At 45.4% G+C, this 24,488-nt stretch overlaps 1 protein-coding gene across 1 annotated transcript in view; it reads right to left on the bottom strand.

Annotated features, from left to right (window-relative positions):
• Positions 1–7,699: 7,699 nt before the first annotated feature.
• The window catches only part of Vps53 (VPS53 subunit of GARP complex), a 133,361-nt gene continuing 116,572 nt past the window's right edge, over positions 7,700–24,488 (bottom strand). Inside the window, exons 20-22 of the mRNA XM_034505814.2 lie at positions 10,661–10,798; positions 8,479–8,583; positions 7,700–7,996 (exon numbers count right to left, since the gene is read on the bottom strand). Of these exons, the coding sequence (XP_034361705.1) occupies positions 7,826–7,996; positions 8,479–8,583; positions 10,661–10,798 (414 nt within the window). The 3' untranslated portion in view covers positions 7,700–7,825. The remainder of the gene's footprint in view (positions 7,997–8,478; positions 8,584–10,660; positions 10,799–24,488) is intronic.

Below are 24,488 nucleotides of genomic sequence, written 5' to 3'. Positions count from 1 at the left end.
AAGGCATGAGATCCTCTGGAATTAGAATTAGTGGGTGCTGGGAAACAAACCCAGGTTGTCCTCTGCAAGAGCAACACATGTTCAGGACCACTGAGCAACTTTCTAGGCAGTGGAAGGGCATCCCTTCATCCTTCTGCCTCAGATATGTACATACCATCATGCCCTAAAATATGAGTTTCAACATCTTATCTGATTTCCTTTGAAAAGATTTAAACTCAAAACACGTTATTAATACTAAAATTTCCAAGCCGGGCGGTGGTGGCGCACACCTTTAAGCCCAGCACTTGGGAGGCAGAGACAGGCGGATTTCTGAGTTCGAGGCCAGCCTGGTCTACAGAGTGAGTTCCAGGACAGCCAGGACACAGAGAAACCCTGTCTCGAAAAACCAAAATAATAATAATAATAATAATAATAATAATAATAATAATAATAATAATTCCACACCTATTTTGTACAGCAAGGACCTCATAGCTTATAAAATTTAAAACCCTGGAGAAGTACATGCTATCTAGAAAGATGGAAGATGGCTTTGTTGAGATCCTGGCTCCACCCCTTCTTGGACACATCTCTCTGGGCTTCCTGGTCCCACACGCAAAATGGATCCAACCCTACTTAATAAATGGTTTTAAGAGAAGGTCTTTTTTATGTGGTCTGTCTGGTCTGGAACTTGCCATCTTCCCTCTCTCACAATGGAAGACACAGATGACCCTTACAGCTAGGGACCAAAACCAAGCCAACTTCTTACATTCCTTTTTGACAGCAAAGCTTGCCAGTCTCAGAGCCAAGGACACCTGGGACAAGGGCTGGCAAGATGGCTCAGAGTTGGTGCTTACTGCCGAGCCTGATGACCTGAGTTAATCAGTAGGATCCACATACTAGAAGTAAATTAACTCCTGAAAGTTGCCCTTTGATCTCCACAATGCTCTACTGCATTTGTGTGTGTGTGTGTAGAATAAAATAAATTTAAAATATATATAATTCAAAGTTAAAAGAGCATATGATAGGTATGACTAATGTTTGCACTTCTAGCACTTGGGAGGCCAAAACAGGAGGATTGACACAAGTTTGAGATCAGCTTGGACTGCAGAGTAAAAAATTCACTTCAAAAAGAGGAGAAAGGGTTGGAGAGATGGCTCAGCTGTTACAAGCATTGGCTGTTCTCCTAGAGAATGGGGGATGGATTCCCAGCACCCACACTGTGGCTCATAACCGTCAGTAGTAACTCCAGTTCCCAGGGGTCCAGTGTCTTATTCTGACTTCTATGGATATAGACATAGATATATACATACAGACACATACAGACACACATAGAGACACAGACATACACACCAAACAACAAAATAAAATCTTCTAAGTTAAACATAGTGTCAGGACTCCCCTGAGCCTGGGTCTGTACTGAGAGATGTGTCAGTGAATGATTGCTCCCCTTTGTGTGAGCTAGACTCCTATTTGCCTATACTCCTCAGTGGCTGCCTCTGATGGCCAGGCACAGTGCTTCCTTCAGGCCATCACGGAGTGCAGCCTACTTGTACTGTAACACAAACCAAGCAGGCAGAAGCAGCTAGTTGCTTGCCACCACTTTGCTCTGGAAAGCTGTGGCGCCTTTGTAAAAACTTTTCTTGGCCTTGGAAATGGAGGAAGAGTTTGTTGAGAAGCTGGTCTTAATTTCTGACTTGTTGAAAAATTATCCCAAACAGAAGGAGGCGTGGAAATTGTGCAAATTCCATTTGATTATGAAGCAGAAGTTGAAAGAGGTCTCAGATGAAGTGGGAAGCAGTCTTAGCTGACAGGGCATTTCAAACTGGGTTTTGTCCCAGTTTGTTTGTTTTGGTAAAGGGCCTTTGGCATGCTTCGTGGTTGGTAGTGCTGTCAGCCGGTTGTGAGCTGCACAGACGCTGCAGGTGGCCAGCAAGCACTCTGTTGGCGCTATATTCCCAACTCTATAGAGCAATCTCCTGAGCATCCTGCCTCAGCCTCTCCAGAGTCAGGATTATAAGAGTCCATCAGCAAGCCCTGCCCCCACAAATTTTAATTTATAATCACTCTTCTCACTCCACATTCTCTGAGTCATCATCCCACAAGGCTAGGTAGGAACTCTGCCCCTGGATGTAGGTAATTAGGCAGCCTTGGGGGAAAAAAAAAACCTAAGATTCTTTGTCAAGCATTTAATGGATTCCATTCTGTGAGCCAACCGCAGCTTTTCCAATTAGGACTGCCTGTCTCTCCATAATTTGGGGGTTACTATAGGTCAAAAACCAAACCTCACAAAACCCCAGGAGACAACAGCAGGCTTTCAGGCAAGAATAACTGGAGAGAGGAGCCATGGACTAGACACTGTACACAAAGCACTGTTTTGGAAGATGGCCTTTGGCAGTGCATTCAAAGGAAATGTGTCCCACTTTCCGAAGTGGGCATCCTGGCCAACACCGCCAGGAGAGGAAGCTCTTTCCTTGTCTGTAGGTTTATTCCTAATGGCTAGGGGGAAGTAGTCGATGCCAGGGCAAGAGGAGTGCAGGATGGGAGGCTCCAAGACCTCTTGAGTCAGGTGGCCATCACCATCATAACCTAAAAAGGTAAAGGCTGACACTGTGCTGTTGGGTGCGGATGCAGCTGGACAGGGAAGCAGAATACATTTCCACTTGGGTGTCTGATTAAAGTTAGCCCAGGGAAGGCAGACTGGCCGCCTGAGGCTACAACCTCACTAGTGCTTCCAGCCACAGATTCAGCCATGGTGAATAACGAACCTTCACATTTCCCATGACCCTTGGTTCAGGGAAGCAGACCCACACCTGGTCCAGTGAGAGCTGCACAGCCCCGTTGACTGTGTGTCTCAGAGGCACAGTCTCATTCTGCAACCCAGTTGATCTAGAACTATGTAGCCCAGGCCAGCTTCAAACTCACAGAAATCCTCCTGCCTCAGGTCACTGGGTAGATTTGGGGTTAGTGGCACATATATACCTTCAATCTCAGCACTTGGGAGGCAGAAGCAGGAATAACAGGACTTCAAGGGCAGCCTTACTAACTTGTGAAATCAAGGCCAGCCTGGATCTGTCTCATTAACCCCCCCCCCTCCCCCCCAAGATTACTGAAAAGATTTATAAACAGATGTTGCAAGCTAAGGTTCAGAGGATCAATGTCTGGCCCAATGTCTGAGAGTGCTAGGACCTTCCACAGACCACAGGGCTTCTGTGGAAGTTTCCATCCCGGTCTGCTTTTGTTTCCAGCGGACACATTCTTCATAGGCCACTGCTCACCAATGCTTCCTCTGCCTGGCTATGTAGGTGAGAAGGGAGGGCTGGTAGGAAAATCATCTTGCATGCAGCCCTCCGGGGTGGGTAATCGGAAGTGCTTCTTTTCTCTTGAGAGTCATCCCTGGCTAGCCTGTGGAAGCAGGAGCTGGTGACGATGGATGGAAAGTAGGTAAAGATCTCAGGCCAGACTAATGGAAGTGCTGCAGCAGATTTTCCACTGTTGAAAGAAACATCAGAATTCCCTAAAAGATCCCATTGCAAAATGCGCACCCAGCTGTGAAGCAAGCAGGAATAACTTGCTGTGCACAGGCAAGGGATCTCTGGGCAGCCACATGGGAAACTGGGCTGAGAGTGGGATGGGGAAGGGAGGGAAAGCCAAGGGATGGAAACTTGGTGCAAAGTGGAATCCAAACCAGAAGCAGAACACTTGACACACACATTCAGACGGAGGGTGCCACTGCAGTTGGACAGCCAGTGATGGTCCAGGACTGCCACGTTCTCTTTAGACTGTTAGGAAAGGAAAGCATGTCCCTCCACCTGCCTCACTGCTGAGAGGGAAACTCAAGGCTCTTTCCTAGGGTCCCTTCTGTTTTCTGTCAGCAGTAGGGAAGACATTCTAGCAAATGACATTCAGTAATGCTTTAATTAACTGAAGTATTTTTGTATTTCAAGATGTAGCAAGAAATTAATTCCAGATGGGCAAAAGGAAAGACACTTAAACAAAAGAATGATCCTTTTATTTGAGAGAAGTTTACATCTCCCAGAGGTGCAGAATTCTGCAGGTCCAACATGCTCCTTTGATGGACAGTTAGGATGGGACTGGAAAATTTTATTTCATTTGTAGAACGTAATGGCTCTCTTCATGTCTGGTGGCTTTTCACGAGCCCGTTTCCAAGGCTAATGCTTAAATGGCCAGATGCAGTCAGCCCTAACATTTTATTTTTGGGAATTCAACTTGGAGTAGACAAGAAGTGTGGAACTTGCCTTCCCCCTCAAGCAAACTGGTTATTTTGAGACCTCTCTTCCTAGGGAGAGGAATGACATTTCCAGCTGCGTGCTCCTGGCACTTCCCTGAGCCTTCTGTAAACAGAGAGCCAGGCTTCCTCTTCCAATAGCAACTCAGGATGGGTCTGAGTAACACCCCCACACCAGGCAGCAGCCAGCCGGGTGCTCTCTGCTCTGCATCTGAGAACCACTTGAGATGTATGCAAAATGGGCACCTTTCTGGGTGCTGGGTAGAGTCTTGGGTGCTGATTCTTTGTTCTACCTGAAAGGAATTTTCTTTTCAGTGACAGGGCATGAATCCAAGGCCTTTAACTTATAAGGCTCTGCAAGAGGCCAGTGGTTCTTTGTGGCTCCTGTTTTGTAGGTATAATCTAAATGAAACTTTCTCTAGCCTAGCCTCTCTAAGCCAGCTTTCTGCCCTAATAGAAGACATGCAGAGAACTCTTTTAAATTTTGTTATTCTGTTGTTCATTCTATTTTTCTGCTAGAGTCTTACTATGTAGCCCTGGCTGGTCTGGAACCCACTATATAGACTGGCCTTTAACTCTGAGGTCTACCTTCCATTGCCTCCCTAGTGTTGGAATTAAAGGTGTGTGCCATACGCCTAGCTATGTATATTGTTTTGAAGTAACAGTAATAAATAAAGCTTCTGGCTGAACCATGGCCATCAAACAAGATCCCTGATCCTATGGGAAGAGCCCACTCAGCTCTAGGTACAGTCCTAATTGTCTATACTAGCTTCAAATGAAAGCTGCTAGCCACTAGAAAGGCCCTGCTGGTACCAGCTCAACTGTACAGCTGCAGCCTCGGGTTAGCCAGAGAAACACACATTCATGAAAATGAGCTACAGGACTCTTTCAAGTAAAGTCCTTTCTCTTTTCATTGCAAGGGGTGATAGCATTCTACAGTTGGTCCTCTGTATCTGTGCGTCACACAAGTGTGGTTTCAACCAAAGACAGTAACAATATTTGGGAGGTGGGGAAGGGCCTGGGTCTGTCTGAACACATAAGACTGGTTTCCCAATTGTGATTAGTCCCTAAGCCACCCAGTGTAACAACTATTTATTTCGAGGTACGGAAGTGCACGCCTGTAATGTCAGTAGTTGTGAATCCATCTTGGGTTATGAATTCAAGGTCAGCCTGGACTACATAGTGAGACTGTCTTAAAACAAAACAAAACCACTACCAAAAAACAAAACCAACAAAACAACTCAACTATTTATGTAGTATTTACATCATATGAGGCACTATACATAGAGGTATTCAGAGTCAACTAAAGAATGTGCTTGGATTATTTACACACACTGTGCCACTTTACAGAAGAGACAGAGTATTTGCATGGGGTGTGTGTGGTCCTGGAAGCAGTCTCCTGTGGATACTGACAGATAACTGTAATCACCTGTGCAGCTTCTAAACATACACACAGCAGGCCTCTCTGCAGACTCACAGTTAAGTCTCCAGACATCTGCATTTTTCAAAAGGCCCCGAGGGAGTCTAATGTATTCCCCAGGTGAGGAAGAGGCTGTCTGTACAGAACATGCTGTATTCAGTCCTCATCAAGAAGACACTTAACGTAACTCCTACTGACACCTATCTGCTGGCTCCTAGGTGATTTCTGACAGTGTAATACATCAAGGAAGTCACTTCGCTGCTGTGACCACTGATTGGGAGAAACAGCAGCTTGACCTCTCAGTGCCACCATAGAGATGGCTGGAAAACCAGCCTCTCATGAATGAGCCAAAAGACAAGTGTAATAAGCTGTGTAAGTATAGTGACAATAGCCAGGTGTTGGAGGAGCCCCTACTTGGGAGCTGATGGCTTCCTCAGCTCCCCCCGCCCAGGGTGGGTGGCAGGTGGCTGACTTGGCTGTACTGTCTGGGGAAACCTCATGCCTTCTTTCCAATAGGGTAGGACCATTAGGCAGTACAGAGGAACCCCCCAGCTAAGGCCCAGGGAGCTTCTGCACTTGTCTAGGTTGTGATGCATCTTGACAAAAGGCTATACATCTTTTCCTTGTCACTTGTTTTCTTTCTGTTTAGAATTTTAAAATGCTAATACATGAGAGTTACTTCTCCTAGCAAGAATAGGAAGATGCGGATGAAGAAATGAGGCTCTAGGGCTGCTGTGTAGCCCAGGGTCAAAAGAACAAAGAAAAGAAGAGAAAAGAGGAGAGGCCCAGGATCAGAGCTGGACACTCTGATAGAGATAACCAGATGAGCCTTCCTGCTGTGGCGAAAGTGCTTGACAAGTGGGTCTGGTATCTGGGATCAAGTCAAGGGCCCAGCTCTTACTGTTCTAATGGCTAACAAGCTTAGTACCAGAACAAAAGCTGTCAGTAAAGGTGGTCACACTGAGGTTGTGGTCGTGTAACAGAGTCTTGGTTTCAGGTGAACCAAGAGAACAGGGTGACATCTGCACTGGTAAGGTGTACATTCCCTGGAAGTGGGGTGACTCCCCTGGAAGAGCTGGTGGTGGGCATCATGGGCAGAACAGTGCTGGGCTGTGCTCTGGGGTCTGTGTTTCCGGTTCTGAGCCTTTGTGCAAGGTCCGTATCAGGTTCCTAAGTGGTTTTCTCAGCAGTCTTAATGACGTGCCGCTACATGGGGCCACCATGTTTCAGGGACTCTGGAAGTACTCTGGATTTGAAACACATGAGCAAGTGGGAAGGCAGATGGTCAGACTTACTGTGTTTTCCTTCCCACAGCTTCTGCCAAGAAAGCCCTTCCAAAGGAACTTCCTGGTGTCTCTATCAACAGACAGCCTCCTTCCTACGATCCAGTAGTAAAATGAAGTGGGCTAGACAAGTGTTCATGTGAACAGGGAGAGTGCCACGAAGACCCTGCTTCTAAGTCAGCTCAGGGTATGCCTCCACACCCGCTCAAGGGCTCACCATAGGCAAGATCCCTGCTGCCCAGGCTGGGCACACACACCAGCATCCACTCAGTCTGTCTCCTCCGTGGGCAAGAGATATAGTGGGCATCTCTCTTCATAGAGTACAGAGAAAACAGGTAATTTGGCCATGTCATGGAAGACAGCAGATTAAGGCCCAGAAACAGCTGTTTACACGGAAAAGTGCTAATACTGGCAGAGAATTGGTAAAGAGGCCAATATCCCACTCTGCCATTGGCCACTCGGCTCACTCAGGCTCCCAAGCCAATTCCAGAGACAAGGAGGTAAAGGACCTCAAATGGAGAGGGAGGAAGGGGTGAGATCCAGGCTTCCTCAGCCAAGCTGTAGGCTCCTGGCTGGTGGTGAGGGCTGTGTGGGGAGATGACATGGGTTAGTGTCAATTCAACCATCACAAGGCAGCCTGGAGACAGCAGGTGAAGCACAGGAACCTTTCAGCCACTGCTGCCCCAGCTTCAGGGATGGAGATAATCTAAAACAGCCTTTTTATAACCCAGACTACCAAGCTTCCCTGACTGAGATAGAAAATAGGACATGTTATGGGAGAGATACTTTAATAACCGTAATGTCCTCAGAGGCTTCAGGATTTAGGACCTGGAGTCACGAGGGTGAGGGTTTCCAGAAATCAGTTGCTCGGGGACCCTGGCAATGTCTGCATGTTCCTTACAGTCTCTTTTTAATCAGTTTCTCAAGTTTGCGGATGCGTGATGATTCCTGCTCTGGTGTCGGGGCCATCAGGGACAGTGTGCTGGAACTTTCTGTCCCTGAAGGTGGGGCAGGAAGCCTCTGCCGCAAAAGTTCCAGCATGCTGCTCTGCTCACTCCTTTTCAGCCCCTGAGAGGAAAGGGAGAGAAGAGTGGTCAGGCAGTGGTCCACTATGGCTGGCAGGGGTAGGAGGCACACCTTGGTCCTGCAGTTTGCTCAGCCTGAGCTGTGTTGGGCTAACTGCATGATGACAGAACCCAAGGACCTTGCTTTCTTCAGGGGAATTCTGGTCCTGGGCAGCAGCTGGAAGATAAAACTGAGGAAGGAGAAACAGGGGCTGTGGAAGGAGAGGAAAGGGTTGGAAAGAGGAAAAACAGAGGTAGAGGGAAGAACAATGCCCTGTTCTTCCTGCACCACATCCCAGCTTCAGCTGGGCAATGGTCCTCACTTGGGCAGGGTGGTCTTCAGGATACTGCAATCTGTATGGCAGATAAGCCTCCAGGAATGAAGGGTGAAGCCAGAAACATTTTGAGGTGCCCCTCTGCCCCCGAGGTTCTATATCCACACCCCATTCCTTAGGGTAAATGGATGTATGTAACAAGAGAGCTTACCTTCATATCCAGTATTTTCTGGAAGGTTTCTGTGTTGCAGTCCGTAAGGAGTTTGATGTAGTTGTCAACAAATACTACCAATGGTTCATGAGGGGCCATCACTACCTACCAAAGAAGAAGACAAGAGCAGGTCCTCAGGAGCCCTCAGGCTGGAGGCAGGGTCTATTGTAAGCTGCCCTCACACGGCAGCAGGCCCATGCTCAGAAATGCTCTGATGGTTCATTTTGACCTGTTGCTCCACTAGAGCAGAATTCCCACAAGGGGCTGAATTACCGAGACTGCTTTTGAACATATGGATTCCTGGTCCCCCACACACCGGAGGCTCCTAATTCCACCAGGAGTCCTAGAAGGAACCATTTGGGAAACTTAGTGTCTTCTGCTGGGGAATTTCATGGGTGGTGGGGTATCTACTCCTGTCTGTTACTGAGAGGGAGGCTGAAGCAGAAGGAACACATGCTCATAGATGTTCTCAGAAACAAAAATCCAAACTGGCCTTGTTGGGGTCCACACTAGCCCCACGTTGGGGCGGCCAAAAAAATGTCTCGGCCCAAGCAAAATGTTGAGGCCCGGGGCCAACCCACGTTTGGGAGGCCACTGTATCCCGGCCCAAGCTATTGCTCCGGTCTGAGGGTCGGGGTTCAGCAAGAGAGAGAGAGTGAGGCCGGACTCGAAGAATGGAGACCAGACAGAATGTAATTCAATCCCATTTATTCTTCAGTCTAAGTCCTAAGACTTGAGTTCCTAGTGCCTAGTGCCTAGTCCCTCCAAGTTCCAAGTTACTTCTTCTAAGTTCTCTTCCATGTGCCTGCTACCTGTCTTCTCTCTGCTGTGTCTGGTTCTCTCCTCTGTGTCTCCCTAATGTCTGATGTGTCTGATTCTCTCTAGAGCCAAGTGTCTTCTACCTAATGTCTGATGTGTCTGATTCTGATCTGTTCTGTCTCTGCCTTTTATATGTCTCACTTCTAAGCCACGCCTCTAAGTTATACCTTTAATCATGCCCTTAGGTCTTGTCTCTAAATCTGATCTCTACACTTCTAAGTCATACTCTTAAGTCACACACCTTTAATCTCACGCACCTTTAATTTCAAGGTATCTAAACCAAGATTATCGGAGTGTGCTCAACTGTTGTAGGCTATTGTAATCCAAGTCACATGTCAGGGTATATGGCTCAAGATGGCTGCAAAGCTGATAGCTGCTTTCTGCTAAAAGTCGGCCCCCAACATGGCCTGACTCTTCTCAAGACCTGAACCTGGAACTTCATCTCTCCACATTCACTTAACTACCAACTAAATTAATATACAGATAGACAGCATCTCCCTCTTCAGATTCATCGCATTTGGTTCTAGAATAAGCCTTTTCTTCCCTAGTGGGCTGATTTGTTTTGAATTCCTGAGAATGTACCAGAAAAATGGTAAGGAGCTGTTCCTTCAAAAATCCTTTGCAGATATTTCCCAAAATGCATCTCTCCTCCCTTGAGCAAGCCAGCTGGGGAGGAGAACCTTGAGGCTGTTTGTAGTTTCCTTGGGCATGCACTCTAGGTCTCCCAGGTCCTAAGATCTGCAGCCAGGCCAGGCCAGGGCAGGCCAGGCCACAGCGGCCCTCCTCTCCTGCCTGCCGTCATTAGAATGATTCTGGAAAATGGGCCTGAAGAGCCCGTAGGTGCCAGACACTCATGAGAACAGAGCCTTTGTCTCCCAGCTTGCCAGGCTCTTCAGACATGCCAAATGGAGACCGGAGGCAGATGCTGCTCTTCCAATGCACAAAGTACAATCTCTGTTAAATGAGGCTTTTAAAAGCCCATTTGTCAATTAGATTCAGTTACTACAACATCTGCTCAGAGTTCACTTAAAGGTGCAAAACATGGGAAGCCAAAGAGGTTCTGGGGAAGGGAGCGCGTGACAGCTGGGCCTAAACCTCCTGCTGAGAGGCAGAGAGACTCTGGGCTTCTCTCCTCATTTGCCACCTGACTCTGAGCTGGTAGAGCTTAGTAGACAGAATTCACCTGTCAGAAAGGATTTCTGATCCCCAGGTAACTGTGCACTGATTGTCAACATCACACAGTGTGGACAACTCTTGGTGGCCAAGTGGGCAGGGCAAACTCTGTTTGCAAAACCCGAACTCCCCAGAACAAGGGCTCTAAGATGGGACCAGCTTGTTTGAACAATGTCCAGAGAAGACGTACCTTGAGGATCATTTCAGCCCGGGTCATGCCTTTCACAACAATCTTAGTGTAACTGGCAGGGGCCTTCCTTACCACCTGGGAGCCAATGGATGGGAGGTCGAGCAGGACCATCTTCAGGGAGTGGGTGTCCAGCAGAAGCTGCAGACAAAGCAGAGTGTTATAGACACCCCATGGAACCCAGTGCCTACCATGGCCACATTGAGCAGGCCAGTGCTACATATTGTACACATGATCCTTTCCCATTATGGAAAACTTGGAAAATAGAACTTTAAAGGAAAACAAAATTCCACTGTCCAGGAAAAGCTACCTCAAGAAATCACAGTGAAATGTGGGTATAGTTCCTGCTAGCTGGCGTGTATGAATAACAACCAAGTTCAAATCATGCTGAGTGATGTATGGCTTCATACCCCCCCTTTCTAGAATACACATTATTTCCCATTGTGAAAGACTTAAAAACCATTATGATTTTTAGTGACTATCAATACAGGCTATGTGAGTTTAAGATTCAATAGCACACTCCTACTTAATTCACTCCCTAGGTTTTTGTCATTAGTAACAGATGCTGGGGGACTTGGGGGGAGGCTGGAGAAACAGCTCAGTGGTTAATCAGTTTGGTTCCCAGTATCCACAAGGCGACTCACAGCCATCTGTAACCCCAGCTCCAGGGGATCCTATGCCCTCTTCTGACCTCTACAGACAATAGCATGCATGCATACTTACGTGCAGACAAAACACTCACACACATAAAAAGAAAAATAATCTAAAAACAAACAAACAAACAAAAAAAACCAAACAAACAAACAAAAAAAACAACCCAAACCTCCAGATGCTGAGGGAGACAGCTTCATGGCTGAGTCTAGCCTCAGCAATGGTATCTCCTTAGGGGAGAGTCTCTGAGACAGGCCAAAGCCTTCGCATATTCTGAAGGTTCCCAGGACATGTCTAAATCTCTTTCTACATAGAATGCACCTGTTTACATAGCTACTAGCATCACAGATACTGCACCCTCATCAGCACTGAAAAATTATTACAAAAATCTTACTTATTCATTAGGCAAAAAAAAAAAAATGGCATCTTGTTATTATTGTACTTAGGATTTCTTTAGATGTTGTTTGATGACATTTTAACTATATTTAATCATATCCTGGCAACAATCCATATTTTCTGTTTGCTCTGGTCCTCCTGGATGCCTGTGATCTGGAAGGAGATCAACTTTCTTCATGGACCACCAATGGCTAGAAATGATGGTAGGAGTTTCTTCACACTGTCTCTCTGAGGGGCCACCTTTATGAGCTCACTGTTCCCAGTTGTACAGGCTAGAACATCAGTGCTCTAAAGATTTAATAATCTGCTAGGTATAACCCAGCACCTATAATGTCCACACTGAGCCAGCATCTACCTTGTGGATGACCACAACAAAAGTCAGGATGTCCTGGTTAGAAGCCTCCAGGCACTGATGACAAGGTGCATAAAAATGGCTGAGGCCAGGGCCTGTGGGTACAGCTCAGTGCAAGAGTCAGCATGAGACTGAGATGGATCACAAACACTGTAAAAATGAACTAAGAATGAAATGGCTGTAGTCAGGAGCGTGTGTCTTGGTCTGTTTAAATTATTTAAGAGAATAGAAGCACATGGCCCTAGTATGAGCCCAGTGGGGCTCAAAAGGAGCCACCAGTGGAATGACAGATCTCTCAGCTACCACTAAATTCAGATGGTAGCTAAGGCACTCAGGACAAGGCCCAAGGACCTGTCAGACAGCCTTTCATAATTACAGGTAGTTGGCAAAGATTCCTTAAGGTCTGATACTCTGTATCATTCCTTTCCCCTGTACTGGACAGGAGAGTTACTGACTAAAGACAAAATAGCTAATGAGAGATATAATCGACTTAATGGTTATGGTGATTATAATTTCAAAAATGCTACAAGGATTCAGGAAATGTTAATGCTTAGTTTAGATAACTAAGAAATATTACTCTCCAAAAGTGGCAAAGAAGGCTACCCTAATGACAGTAATTTCATAAAGGAATGTGAGTAGTTAGGAGCCCAAGCTTGCTTTCTGTGTGTCTAAGGTGAGCACAGGCATGTGCACGCCATGCATGTGTGGAGGTCAGAGGACAGTCTAGGGTGCTGGCGCTCACCTTTTACCTTGTTTGGAAGCAGGGTCTCCTTGATTCTTTTGCCACTGCACTGTGCATCTGGTGTCAGGCTAGCTGCCTGTCAACTTCAGGGTTTATCCTTTTCTGAGCTCCTCTCTTGCCTTAGAAGTGCTGGGATTAGAGATGTGCACCACAGTGCCGACCTTATATGGGTTTTGTCTATTTCAACCTGGGGCCTTTAAACTTGAGTGCCAAGTGCTTTTGTCCTCTGAGCTACGTCCCCAGACCACAGAGCCCAAACTTTCTAAGTTATTAAACTTTGGGGCAGCTAAGTAATCTTACTACTTTTGCTTTAGAAAGCCATTTGAAGTCAGGTGTGTACAAGATTCTGTGTGCACACTCATATGACTGTGTGTGTGAAGAGCCAGAGGTCAATCTTAGATATCTTCCTATTATTCTCCACTTCATTTGACAGGCTCTCTCACTGAACCTGAAGCTCACTAATTGGTTCAACTGGCTGGCTAGGAGGTCTCCAGGATCTGTCTGTTCTGTCTCCAAACTCTAGTACTAGGCCTACAGGCATGCTGGCTTTTTATGTGGGTTCTGAGGATCCCAACTCAGGTTAACCTATCAGCTCTAAGATGAATTCTTACCACCATAGTGTTTGCTTTATGGAAAGGCCATGAGTTCTCAGAGAAGTGTGCTTGGCATCTGAGAGAATGGAACAGAATGCCAAGGCCAACAGCCGGAGCCCAGGGTTAGCATACTCTTCAGATTCCCTTGGAATCTACATTGCTTTCCATACACTTGTAAAGAACAAGGTGGTGGGTCCAAAGCCCAAGGTGAACACCCTACAATCCCAGTGACTTGGGAAGCTGAGGTGGGAGGGTCACTTGAACCCAGGAGTTCAAGACCACCCTGGGTGAAATAGCCAACATCCTGTTTCAGAGAAAAAAATTTTCTGTGTAATTTCATACAGATAAGGACCTAGGATATAAAAAAGAAAACTTTAAAGCCTTTTTTTTTTTTTTTTTTTTTTTTTTTTTTTTTTGAGACAGGGTTTCTTATGTAGCCTTGCTATAGAGACCCGGCTGGCTTCAAAGTAACTTAGATCTGCCTGATTCTGCTTCCCAAGTGGTAGGATTAAAGGCATCATGGCTAAAGAGTAAGTTTCCTACTTATTTGTGTTTATGTGCCCACAAAGGCTGGAGGAACAAACATCAGGTTATCTGGAGCGAGAATTACAGGTGGTTATGAGCTGCCTTACATGGCTCTGGGAACCAGACCCAGTCCTCTGGCAAGTGCTCTGAACTACAGAGCCACCTCTCAACAGCCCAAAACAGTCAAACTTTTAGAAGAAAATACAGAGATTTTTTTATTGCTTGTGGCTAGAAAAGAATGTCAAATATGGGAAAGATTGAAAAATACACTACTCTAAGTTACATGAGACTCCCAGTAAAACCCAGATAGAGCCAGCCGTGGATGAGTGCTGCTCTGGCAAGGGAAGGAGGCACAGGGTACATGCAGACGGGATGTCAGGGCAGGTGAACTCTAGTGTAGAGTATTTGCTTAGCATGCACATGGCCCTGGTTCCAACACCAGCACCACACACACACTGTGCTGGCTGAGGATACAGCACTGAAGTCCAAACTCAAGGGGACAGAGCGAATTAGTTTGAGCCCTTTGAGGGAAACACAAGAGATTTCCTTGCTTGCAGAACCACAGAGCCCAGCAGTCGTGGTGCTGTGCACTTGTAGCTCAACACTTGGTGGCAGAGGTGGTTAGACTGTGACAAGCATGAGGCCAGCCTGGGCTATGTACAACTTCCAGCATAGCACCAGGCTACATAGAGAGACTTTCAAAACAAACATGCAACTATGGTACACATCTTTTACCTACATCATGGGGAGGAATTCTTGGTTGTCATATTCTTAACTTTCTGGTTGCTATGACTAAGTACCTAAAGTCAAGGGATGGAAGATTCCTTCGGATGCAGTCTCAGAGTAGTCAGTCTGAGGTTACTTGGCCTCATGTGCCTCAACAGAACATAATGGTGGCAGGTTTGTGCAGTAGGGAGTTTCTTTACCTCTTTGCAGAGAAGTAGAGAGAAGACATGATATATTCTACATAACAAGATATAGTCTTCAACGACATGCCTCGAGTGACGTACTCCTCCAACTCTCCTGTACCTCCTAAGCTTTCCAGAACCTTTCAAAACAGTGTGACCAGCCGGGAACTAATAAGCACTTAACACACAAAGTCAAAGGTGCATTCAACTCATAACACTCATGTTAAAAAGAACTTCCCAGGACCTACTCTTTGGACAGGCAAGGACTAGAAACAGCTCAGTGCCCATAAAACAAGAATGAGTAAACGAACATTGGCATATTTATGTGGAGGGAAATGATACTGAAGCTAACATGAGTGAACACAAATGACATAGATCAACACAAATAAATCTCAAAAAATGTTAAGTATGGGGGAAAGGCAAGAGAGGAAATGACACATAGTACAATTTATATAAAGCTTAGAAATAAGCAAAACAACCCATGTATCATTTGGGAATATATACATGTATGGAACACCCAAGCACATATGGCAACCTAAAAGCCTAAATCAGAATAGTGCTCACTTCTGGGTGTGGATGGGGGGCAGCGAGAGAAGGCTGGGACTCCACCAGGGACTTCAACAAGAACCCTAACGACATACTTGAAATTTGCAGCGGTGCAGAGTAAGGAACACAGTACATACTTCACTGACTGGTCACTACACTTTTGATTTATTTTCTAGACATTGTTAACAAGAAATATCCTTTCCTTCTTTTTTCTTTAAGTGTGTCTTTTGAGGCCTGGCAAAGATTCAACTTCATAACAAATTAAAGAGCCTTGTCTGTCAAAATCAAATCCGTGGCCTATTGGGACAAAAATCTATTTCAAACATCTGGGATGCTTGCTACCTTTTCTACTTCCCAGAGATATAGTATATGCATAAATAATTGTACAGAGTTAAGTGAGAGGAAGATTTTGAATGAGTGAGACATAATTCTCTAGTGCATTCCATATCTTAAGGAGGTATGACACATTTGCCCCTGGCCAGTCACAGAAAATCCCATCTTGCTAGACAGCTGGAAAGATGGGAACCTCCCTCTCGTTACTGCATGAAGCAGCGTGATCCCAAGAGATGGGAACTGGTGCTGTGGGAAGACAAAAGCTCCCATTGATTACACTATCTGCTGGCCTCATTCTTCAAAACTGATCTCAGTGCATCTGTTTAAGCATTAGGCAAGGAGTGGCCACAGCCAATTTATTTACACCTCAGAGATGATTTGAGGGCCTGTAGACTGGCCAAGCAGCTTTGCCTAGGAAAGATCATTATCCAGTAAAGAAAGATTTCATGTGGACAGCAGCCCCCCCTCCAGCCCCCATTGATTAAGTCAAGGTCTTACCCTGTAGCTTAGGCTGATTGGAACACCCTACAACACCAGACTTGGCTGCAAGCTGTCCATCTTCTTACCTCAGCCTCCAATCGTCACCAGGCCTGACTAAAAGGACCCCTTAGTGTTGTGCAGTTTCTTTTCTAGAATAATTGTACAGTTTTTGATAAAATTTGTTTCAAGGCAGTCAGTGCTTTCTGCTGCTACTGAAAATAGGTTTTGTTTTCTTGAAATAGGTTCTGGGCCAGGCAGTGGTGGCGCACACCTTTAATCCCAGCACTTTTCTGGGAACATCCCAAACATTTCTGAGTTTGAGGCCAGCCTGGTCTACAGAGTGAGTTGCAGGATAGCCAGGGCTACACAGAGAAACCCTGTCTTGAAAAACCAACCCCCCCTCCCAAAAGGGGTTCCTGGTCTACCTAGGCTACTACTGAATTTATGACCATCCTGTCTGAGTGTTCCAATTAGCTGGAATTATAGGTACATGCTACCACACTCAAATAGAAATGGTTTCATTTAATTTTCTATTTCCAAGGGCTAGAGAAATGACTCAGCAGTTAGCACTTGTTGCTCTTGCAGAGGACCTGGGTTCAATTCCCAGCACCTACATGGTAGCTCACAATCATCTGTAACTCCAGTTCTAGGAGATTCAACATCCCTTTCTAGCCTCTGTGGGTACCAGGCATACATTTGGTAGACAAACATATAGGTGAACCACCTATACACATAAAATAAAAATAAAAAATAAAATTTTTGTGACTGTTGCTTATAAGCAGGAGTATATTACTTGGTCATACTGGAGACTGAACTGTGGGCCTGGAGAGTGCTCACATGTTCTGCCTCTGAGCCCCAGACCCAAGAAACACATTTCTAATGTGGACTTTAGTTTCAGCAGCCTTGGTCTCCTGAAACTTCCTATGTAAACCATAGAATGTAAATATACCATATAAACACAGGCTGGCCTCAAACTCAAGGGATCCACCTGCCTCTGCCTCCTGAGAGCTGGGATTAAAGGTGTGCACCAGCATGCCAGGGAAAGATTTTATTTTTAACTTGTGTGAGTACATGTGTATGTATGTGGGCGCGTGCGTGTGTGCGTGCGTATGTGTGTACGTATGTGTGTATGTATGCAAGTGCCTCTGGAGAAAAGTAAGAGGCATAGGGTATGAGAGTCTCTGTATTTGGAGTTATAGGTGGTTGTGAACTGCCATGTGGGTGCTGGGAACTGAACTCCAGTCCTCTATGAGAGCAGTATGCACTCTTAACTAGAGAGCCATTTAAATATTTTTTAGAGTTGTGGGTTTTCTTTTTTAAAAAACACTTACTGTCCTCATTGGGGTTTTAAGGGTACACAGGCAATAATGAATAAAAATAGTGACATCAGATACCTTATTTGTGAGGTGGGAGATTTCTGTGTCTGGCCATTGTGTCTGGTGTTTGCTGTTATCTTTGCCCTTAATTGGCTCATGGCCAGTGGAGCTCAGTCTTCTTCCTTCTGCGCTGTCAGCCCTCCCAGGGGTGTAGCAGGGATTGCCTCCTGGCAAGTGTGGGAGTGTAGCACTGTCCAGAAAGGTGGCTTCATAGGAAGGACAGTGGGTCAGAGCTTGCCAAGGTGGCAGTCGTGAGTGTATAGCAGGGGAGGAGCAGCTCTTCAGAAAGATGGTTTGCTGTGTAGAAGGGCAAACACCAGCTCTGTGGGCAGGAGCACCCACGTGAGAACAAGAGAAGAGAGAGGACACTCAACTTTTCTGGGATCAGAAACCCAGATGCAGAAGCCCGGGGTGCAGCTCAGTGGAAAGTGCTTGCCTCATGTGTGAGCCTTTGGGTCCCCCGCACTACAAGGTGGGGGAGGGATCTGGAAGGAAACTAGTTTAATTTCAGGAAAAGTGGAATTTTCTATCAAGTCCCAGAATAAAATCTTCCTTTGTTCAAAAGTGTACGCGTGGGTGGAACACTATTTTAAATCCAGCCCTCAAGCTGGATTTCAAACATATGTGGATAGTAGACTGGTACCATGAGAACCTAAGTCATCCACACTCACTGACTGCCCCACTCCAGCAGTACTAGACAGGGGACCTCTCTCTGTTTTCTGGAGACGTCTTTGGTTGTCACATTTGACCTCTAGGGGCAGAAGTCCTGGGTACTGTTTAACACATCCCACAGCAAGAAAGTTTGCCTAGCGGGCTGTCAGCAGTACAGGCACTGAGGAATCCTGGCATTCACACCGAGCCACTCATTTATTTTCCCTTCTGAGGTAAAATGTACATATCTTGAAATGTACAATACTTAAAAACATGTATGTATTAACATGTTAATGATTCTTCTTTCATTTATTATTATTACTATTATTAATTAATTTTTTTTTTTTTTTTTTTGAGACAGGGTTTCTCTGTGTAGTCCTGGTTGTCTGGTTGTTCAAGAACTTCCTCTGTAGACAGGCTGGCCTTTGACTCAGAGGTCCTCCTGCCTCTGCCTCTCAGGTGCTGGGAGTCTTAACTGTAATTTCGACACATCTTTATAATGTGTAACATTTACCTTGAAAAAAATTATTTATTTATTTATTTATTTCATTTTTTGTTTTTTCCATGACAGAGTTTCTCTGTGTAGCCCTGGCTGTCCTGGAACTCACTCTGTAAATCAAGCTGGCCTTGAACTCAGAAATCCGCCTGCCTCTGCCTCCCAAGTGCTGGGATTAAAGGCGTGCGCCACGACTGCCCAAAATTTTTGTGCAAAAAATTTTTGTGATAGCATCTTGTATATCCCAAGCTGACCTCAGACTCACTACTTGGCCAAGGACAATCTTCAACTCTTAAGTCTCCTGTCTCTAGACACCTAGAATTTTAAGAATTTGCTACTGTATATGAATTATCATTTTTAAAATATCTTTTAATCAATTCAACAATTACCCTATTTATACTTTAAAATATAAATTTTTACTATTAAATAAATAATAAATTCTACCATTTGTTTGTTTTGACAAGGCATTTCTCTTTCTCTTCCCCCCTTCTTTCTTTTGACAGGGTCTCACTATATATTTCTGGCTGGCCCAGAACTCACCATACAATCCAGGCAGCCTCGAACTCACAGAGATCTATCTGCCTTTGACTCTCTAATGCTGGAACTAAAGGTGTGCACCACCATGCCTGGCCTCTTTATGGAAAAAGATCTATTTATTTTATGTGTACATGTGTACATATGCACCAGGTACACACAAGAACCCACAGAGCTGAAAAGAGACATCTGATTCCCCGGATCTGGAGTTACAGATGGTTGGGAACTGCAATGTGGGTACTGGGAACTGAACCTGGGTTCTCTGAAAGAGCACTTAACCATTGAACTCTCTCTCCAGCCCCTTTCCCTTTTAATGAAGAAACCCTGCTATCTAAAGGCTACATACAAGAGATGTGCCTGAGAATAACTCTCTTATTTTCTCACTCTTGGTAACAGTGATGTCTGTACTTTCAAATTTGCTGTAATGTCAGGCATGGTGGTGCATACTTTTAATCTCAGCACTTGGGAGGCAGAGGCATAAGCAGATGAATTTCTGTGAGTCTGAGGCCAGTCATGGCTATACAGTAAGAGCCTGTCTCAACAACAAGAAGTCCCTGCCCCCCAAAATGCTTTAAAAGATAGTTTTGAAATAGAAAAGAGTTTAAAAGCCAATATGATAAAAATGTAATATATTTTAGTATATAAAATGAGATACTATTGAGCCTTAGAAGGAAGGAATTTCTGATGACATTAGGCGAGGAAAAAGGAGCCAGACATAAAGGACAAATGCTGTCTCCTCGCACTCATTTGAAGAGAGTCAGACTCAGAGCCAGTCAGGCTATGGTGGGAGCGGCGGGTAGATGGGAGCAGAGGTTCACTCTGGAGATGATTATCATGGCAGGTTCTCAGCAATGGCTATGCTTAATGCCAGTGAGCTGCACACTGGAAGACGGCACATTTTATGTTACATACAATTTCAAAGTGTTTCACTGGTACATATTCAGAAAGACTCTTTTTTTTATGGTTCTAAGAATTGAACCCAGGATCTTATATACACTAAGCATGCACTTTATCACTAAGCCATCTCCCCACCCCTTGATATGCTGCATGAAGATAACACAAAGTAAAGTGGGCGTGGTAGTGTGCACGCTTAGCATTCCATCGTCAGCAGGCTGAGGCAGGAGGTTTGTGGATTTATTTGAAGGCATTTATTTGTAACTATGGGTTACATAGTAGGGCACCGTATCAAAACTAAAACGAAATAAATAACGAAAGAAAAAGTAACTTGACAAACAAGAGGATTTAGGGCAGTGTGGCAGGTCTAGAAGGCCCTTTGGAGAGTGCCTGGTTCAGTGCTTTATTGAAGTAGGACAGTGAGCACGAAGCAGACAGGAGAGGTATGGGAACAAGGGGGTCATCAACGGCAGAGCAAGAGCTGGACTGTGTGTCTTTTCCAACACCACACTGTGCTGTTTTCTCTAGGGTGAGTTTAGGCAAATGGATTTTATTTCTGCTGTGTTCAGTCATAGACGACCTCCATTGTAAGACTAATTAATGACCCTGCAAATCCCACAAGGTCCTCTGGAAATCACAAACCAGCAAGGAGCGCCACAACACAGGAACGGTTCAGTTCCACGTGCCCTTGTAACTGCTCAAGAGGACTCTGGGGGCAGAAGATAAATAACTCACTGTATGTACTCATCAAGGCAAGAATAAGAAGCAGCAAGGGCTCCTTTTTTATTTCTCACATCTGTACTCAAGCCTAACCTCATCTAGTACCTTTTGGAAGAAAAGGCACAGCCGTAGCTTTGAATTCTCCAGCTTTAGTTAAAGCTTGGTTCAGGGCCATGACACAAGGCCGAGTGTGTCAGAATGTGTTTCTACTCACAAGCATCTCTATTTTCTTTCAAAAATTGATTTTATTATAGTGTGTGTGTGTGTGAGAGAGAGAGAGAGAGAGAGAGAGAGAGAGAGAGAGAGAGAGAGAATATGTATGAGTGAGGCAGCTTACCCGCTCAAGTCCTCTGTAAGAGCAATAACTGCTCTTACCTGCTAGGCCATCTCTCCAGCCCCTTTATTAACTTCTTGATTCCTTGGATCCTACTGCCTAAGTGGACAGACCTCTAGCTACATCACGGCTTGGATTTCAGAGTCCAGATACCAGGGCTAACCTTACCCAGACAACCTGAACTACACATGGGAACCACTGAAGGGCCACATTGCCCTTGATTCCTCCGCAAAGCCTCCACAGTGGGTGTGTGGATAGCCACCTCTTACTGCTCACTGTCTCTGCATAGGGTATGAGAAATGAGACTTAGCTGTAGAAGATGGGCTTCTCACTGACACCTGAAAACAGATGTGAACACTGGCCAAGCATCCTGCTCCTTAGATAGCATCCTGAAGTCTGATTTGATTCTGCTCTTATTCTGTTCTGTGCTGTTATTTGAGACAGGGTCATATTACACAGCCCACACTGGCCTTGAATTTACAATCCTCTTGCTTTTGCTTCCTGAATGTGCTGGTGTGGCAGGTATGCCCCTACCTTCCTCCAGCTGGCATTGTTTATAAAGAGAAAGTTTGAGGAAAATAGTCATGATATAGAACTTATGTGACAACATCAGAACTCCCATGGCTGTCGGATACTACAGTAGTCTCCAGAGGCCTGAGCAAGGCTACAAACCAGAACTGTTCCCATGAGTCAGCTTTAGATTCTAGGGGCTTGGTCACGTCTGTAGACAGAAATGTAACTGAGAACTCTACGGCTGCTCCCAGACACAGATCTTAATCATTCCGTATCCTCTCAGATGGCACACTGTAATGAGGCGAACAGAGTGAGTGCCTGGTAAACATTCACTAATGAAACTGGAGCTGGCGTGTGAGGGCATTGCTCTGCCACTTCCGATGGAGAGAATGAGTGTTGTGCTCCGGACATGCCAGGGTCAGGATTTCAGAACACTGACTGCAGCAGTCAAGCCCAGCTGGTGTCTGAGTTGTACAACCTCCCAGGGAGTTTTCCAAGACAACATTTTGACTCAGGCTGGAGCTAGTCAGGCAGACAGCCGAGGGCAAGCACTGACTAGAAGTCTTCATGCAGGCTGCATGTGGATAGATATCAGGGCAGACAAGCAATGAAACAGAAACAAGGTCATGTCCAGGTCTTCGGAAGTTTATAGTGAGCAGGGCTGGTGTTTAATGAGGGCTGGCTACATGACAGCCATGCGTCTTACTTATGGGCACTGGTTTTAATTTTTACTGTTTTTCTGTTACTTTATTCTGAGACAAGATCTAGCTGTATAGCCTAGGTTGGCCTCAAACTTACAATCCCTCTATCTTCCTCAGCTTCCCCAAGGGCTGGGATTACTGGTGTCTGCCACCATATATGGCTCTGTTTTATTTAACCCTCAGCTACTTCATGAGGTAGTACTAAGTACTCCTAATTCAGAGACAGGAAGTGGAGGTCCTGTAAAGTATCTATGCACAAACAGACCCAGTGTTGCAGGTGCAGGGTCCAGCCTCTGCTCATGTCACTCCAGAGCTCAGAGCCTGAGTGCTCACAGTGTCCTGCACTTGCTAACAGGGGACAAAAATCATACTGCACTTAAGATTCAAGAGACTCTGCTATCCACAGATGCTGCTAGCTGCCTCTGACACTTCATGAGTACATGCTTATCCAAGAAAGGAGGCTGGGGGGGGGGGGGGAGGAGCTGTCAACACAACCAAGGAGCCACAAGGACAGGGCACTGAGCTGGGAAAAAGTTGAGCCTCTACCTCACTGCTTTGTTTGGTACCAGGGCAGGATCTATGGAAATGAATTGCACAATCTTACATGTAGCCAGTGTTCACAAATAGAGTTGAAGAAGAGTTGTTCTTGATTTGCCTGTGAATAGTTTACACTTTAAGTGGTATTTTCAGAGATTGGAGGAATATTTTTTGTGCCTGCATTTGTGTGTGTGTAGGCCAAGGTGGACACTGAGTATCTGCCTCAATTGCCATCCACCTTCGTTCCTGTTGATTTAGCTAGACTGACTAGCCAGCAAACTCCAGGGGTCCTCTTGTCCCCACCTCCCCACTGCTGGAACACTGTAACCACTCTTGTTTGTTTTGTTAATGTGCTTTTATTTATGTATCTGTTTGTGTATCTGTTTGTCTATTTGCATGTCATGTGTGTGCAGTGCCTGTGAAGGACAGAAGATGCCCTGGAACTGGAGGTACAGGTTCTGTGAACTGCCCAAAGTGGGTTTTGGAACCAGAATCCAGGTTTCTGCAAGAGTAGAAAGTGATCTTAAATGTTGAGCCATTTCTCTAGTCCTGTATTCTTACTCTTTTTTTTTTTTTTTTTTTTTTTTTTTTTTTTTGGTTTTTTGAGACAGGGTTTCTCTGTGTAGCCCTGGCTGTCCTGGAACTCATTCTGTAGACCAGGCTGGCCTGAAACTCAGAAAGCCGCCTGCCTCTGCCTCCCAAGTGATGGGATTAAAGGCGTGCGCCACCACCACCCGGCTAGTCCTGTATTCTTGAAGTTTTATGTGGGTTTCTTTTATACGGATCAAACTCAGACCCACACCCTTGCATGGTGTGCTAATTAGTTTTTGTCAGCTTGTCACAAATTAGACTTACCAGAGTTGAGGGAACCTCAACTGAGGAATTGCTGCGATCAGACTGGTCTATGGGCATGTCTGTGGGGAATTTTCTTGATTAATGATTGGTGTGAGAGGGCCCAGACCAAGACCATTATGGGCAGTGCCATTCCTAGCCTGGTGGTCCTGGATTCCATAAGAAAGAGATCAAACTGAGCAAGCCATTGAGAGCAAGTCAGTAAGCAGCTTCTCCATGGCCTTTGCTTCAGTTCCTATCTCAGCTCCCCTTGATGAACTGCGACCTGTATGAAAATAAACCATTTCTTCTCCAAGTTGCTTTTGGTCAGTGTTTATCATGGAACAATCTCCATAATCCCTGTTTTTGTTTTTAAAATCACTCAGAATGTTCCCTGAACTCAAACTGCCCAAATTCCAGATAGTCTGAACAGGTGAGAGACAAACACAAAGTGACTTTGTTGTAGTATAGAACTCAGTTCATCAGTGTTCAGGTGACATTAACCAAGTCTTTTTGTTTCTTTAAGACAGGGTCTCACTATATACTGTACATTGGCCTTGAATTAAAAATCATACTGTCTTAGCCTCCTATGTGCTGGGATTATAGGCGTGTACCACCATGCTTCAGCAGAGAATTCAGATGGAGAGAGGAGCCCATCAAGGATATTCCTGGGGAGGTGAGTGAGCTCAGGCTCTCCCTGCCTCATGTGGCCTCTGCC

This window comes from Arvicanthis niloticus, chromosome 6, assembly GCF_011762505.2.
Source record: "Arvicanthis niloticus isolate mArvNil1 chromosome 6, mArvNil1.pat.X, whole genome shotgun sequence".
Lineage (NCBI taxonomy): Eukaryota > Metazoa > Chordata > Mammalia > Rodentia > Muridae > Arvicanthis > Arvicanthis niloticus.
The sequence above is the reverse complement of the archived record's forward strand: the minus strand, read 5'-3'. Positions and strand labels throughout refer to the sequence as shown.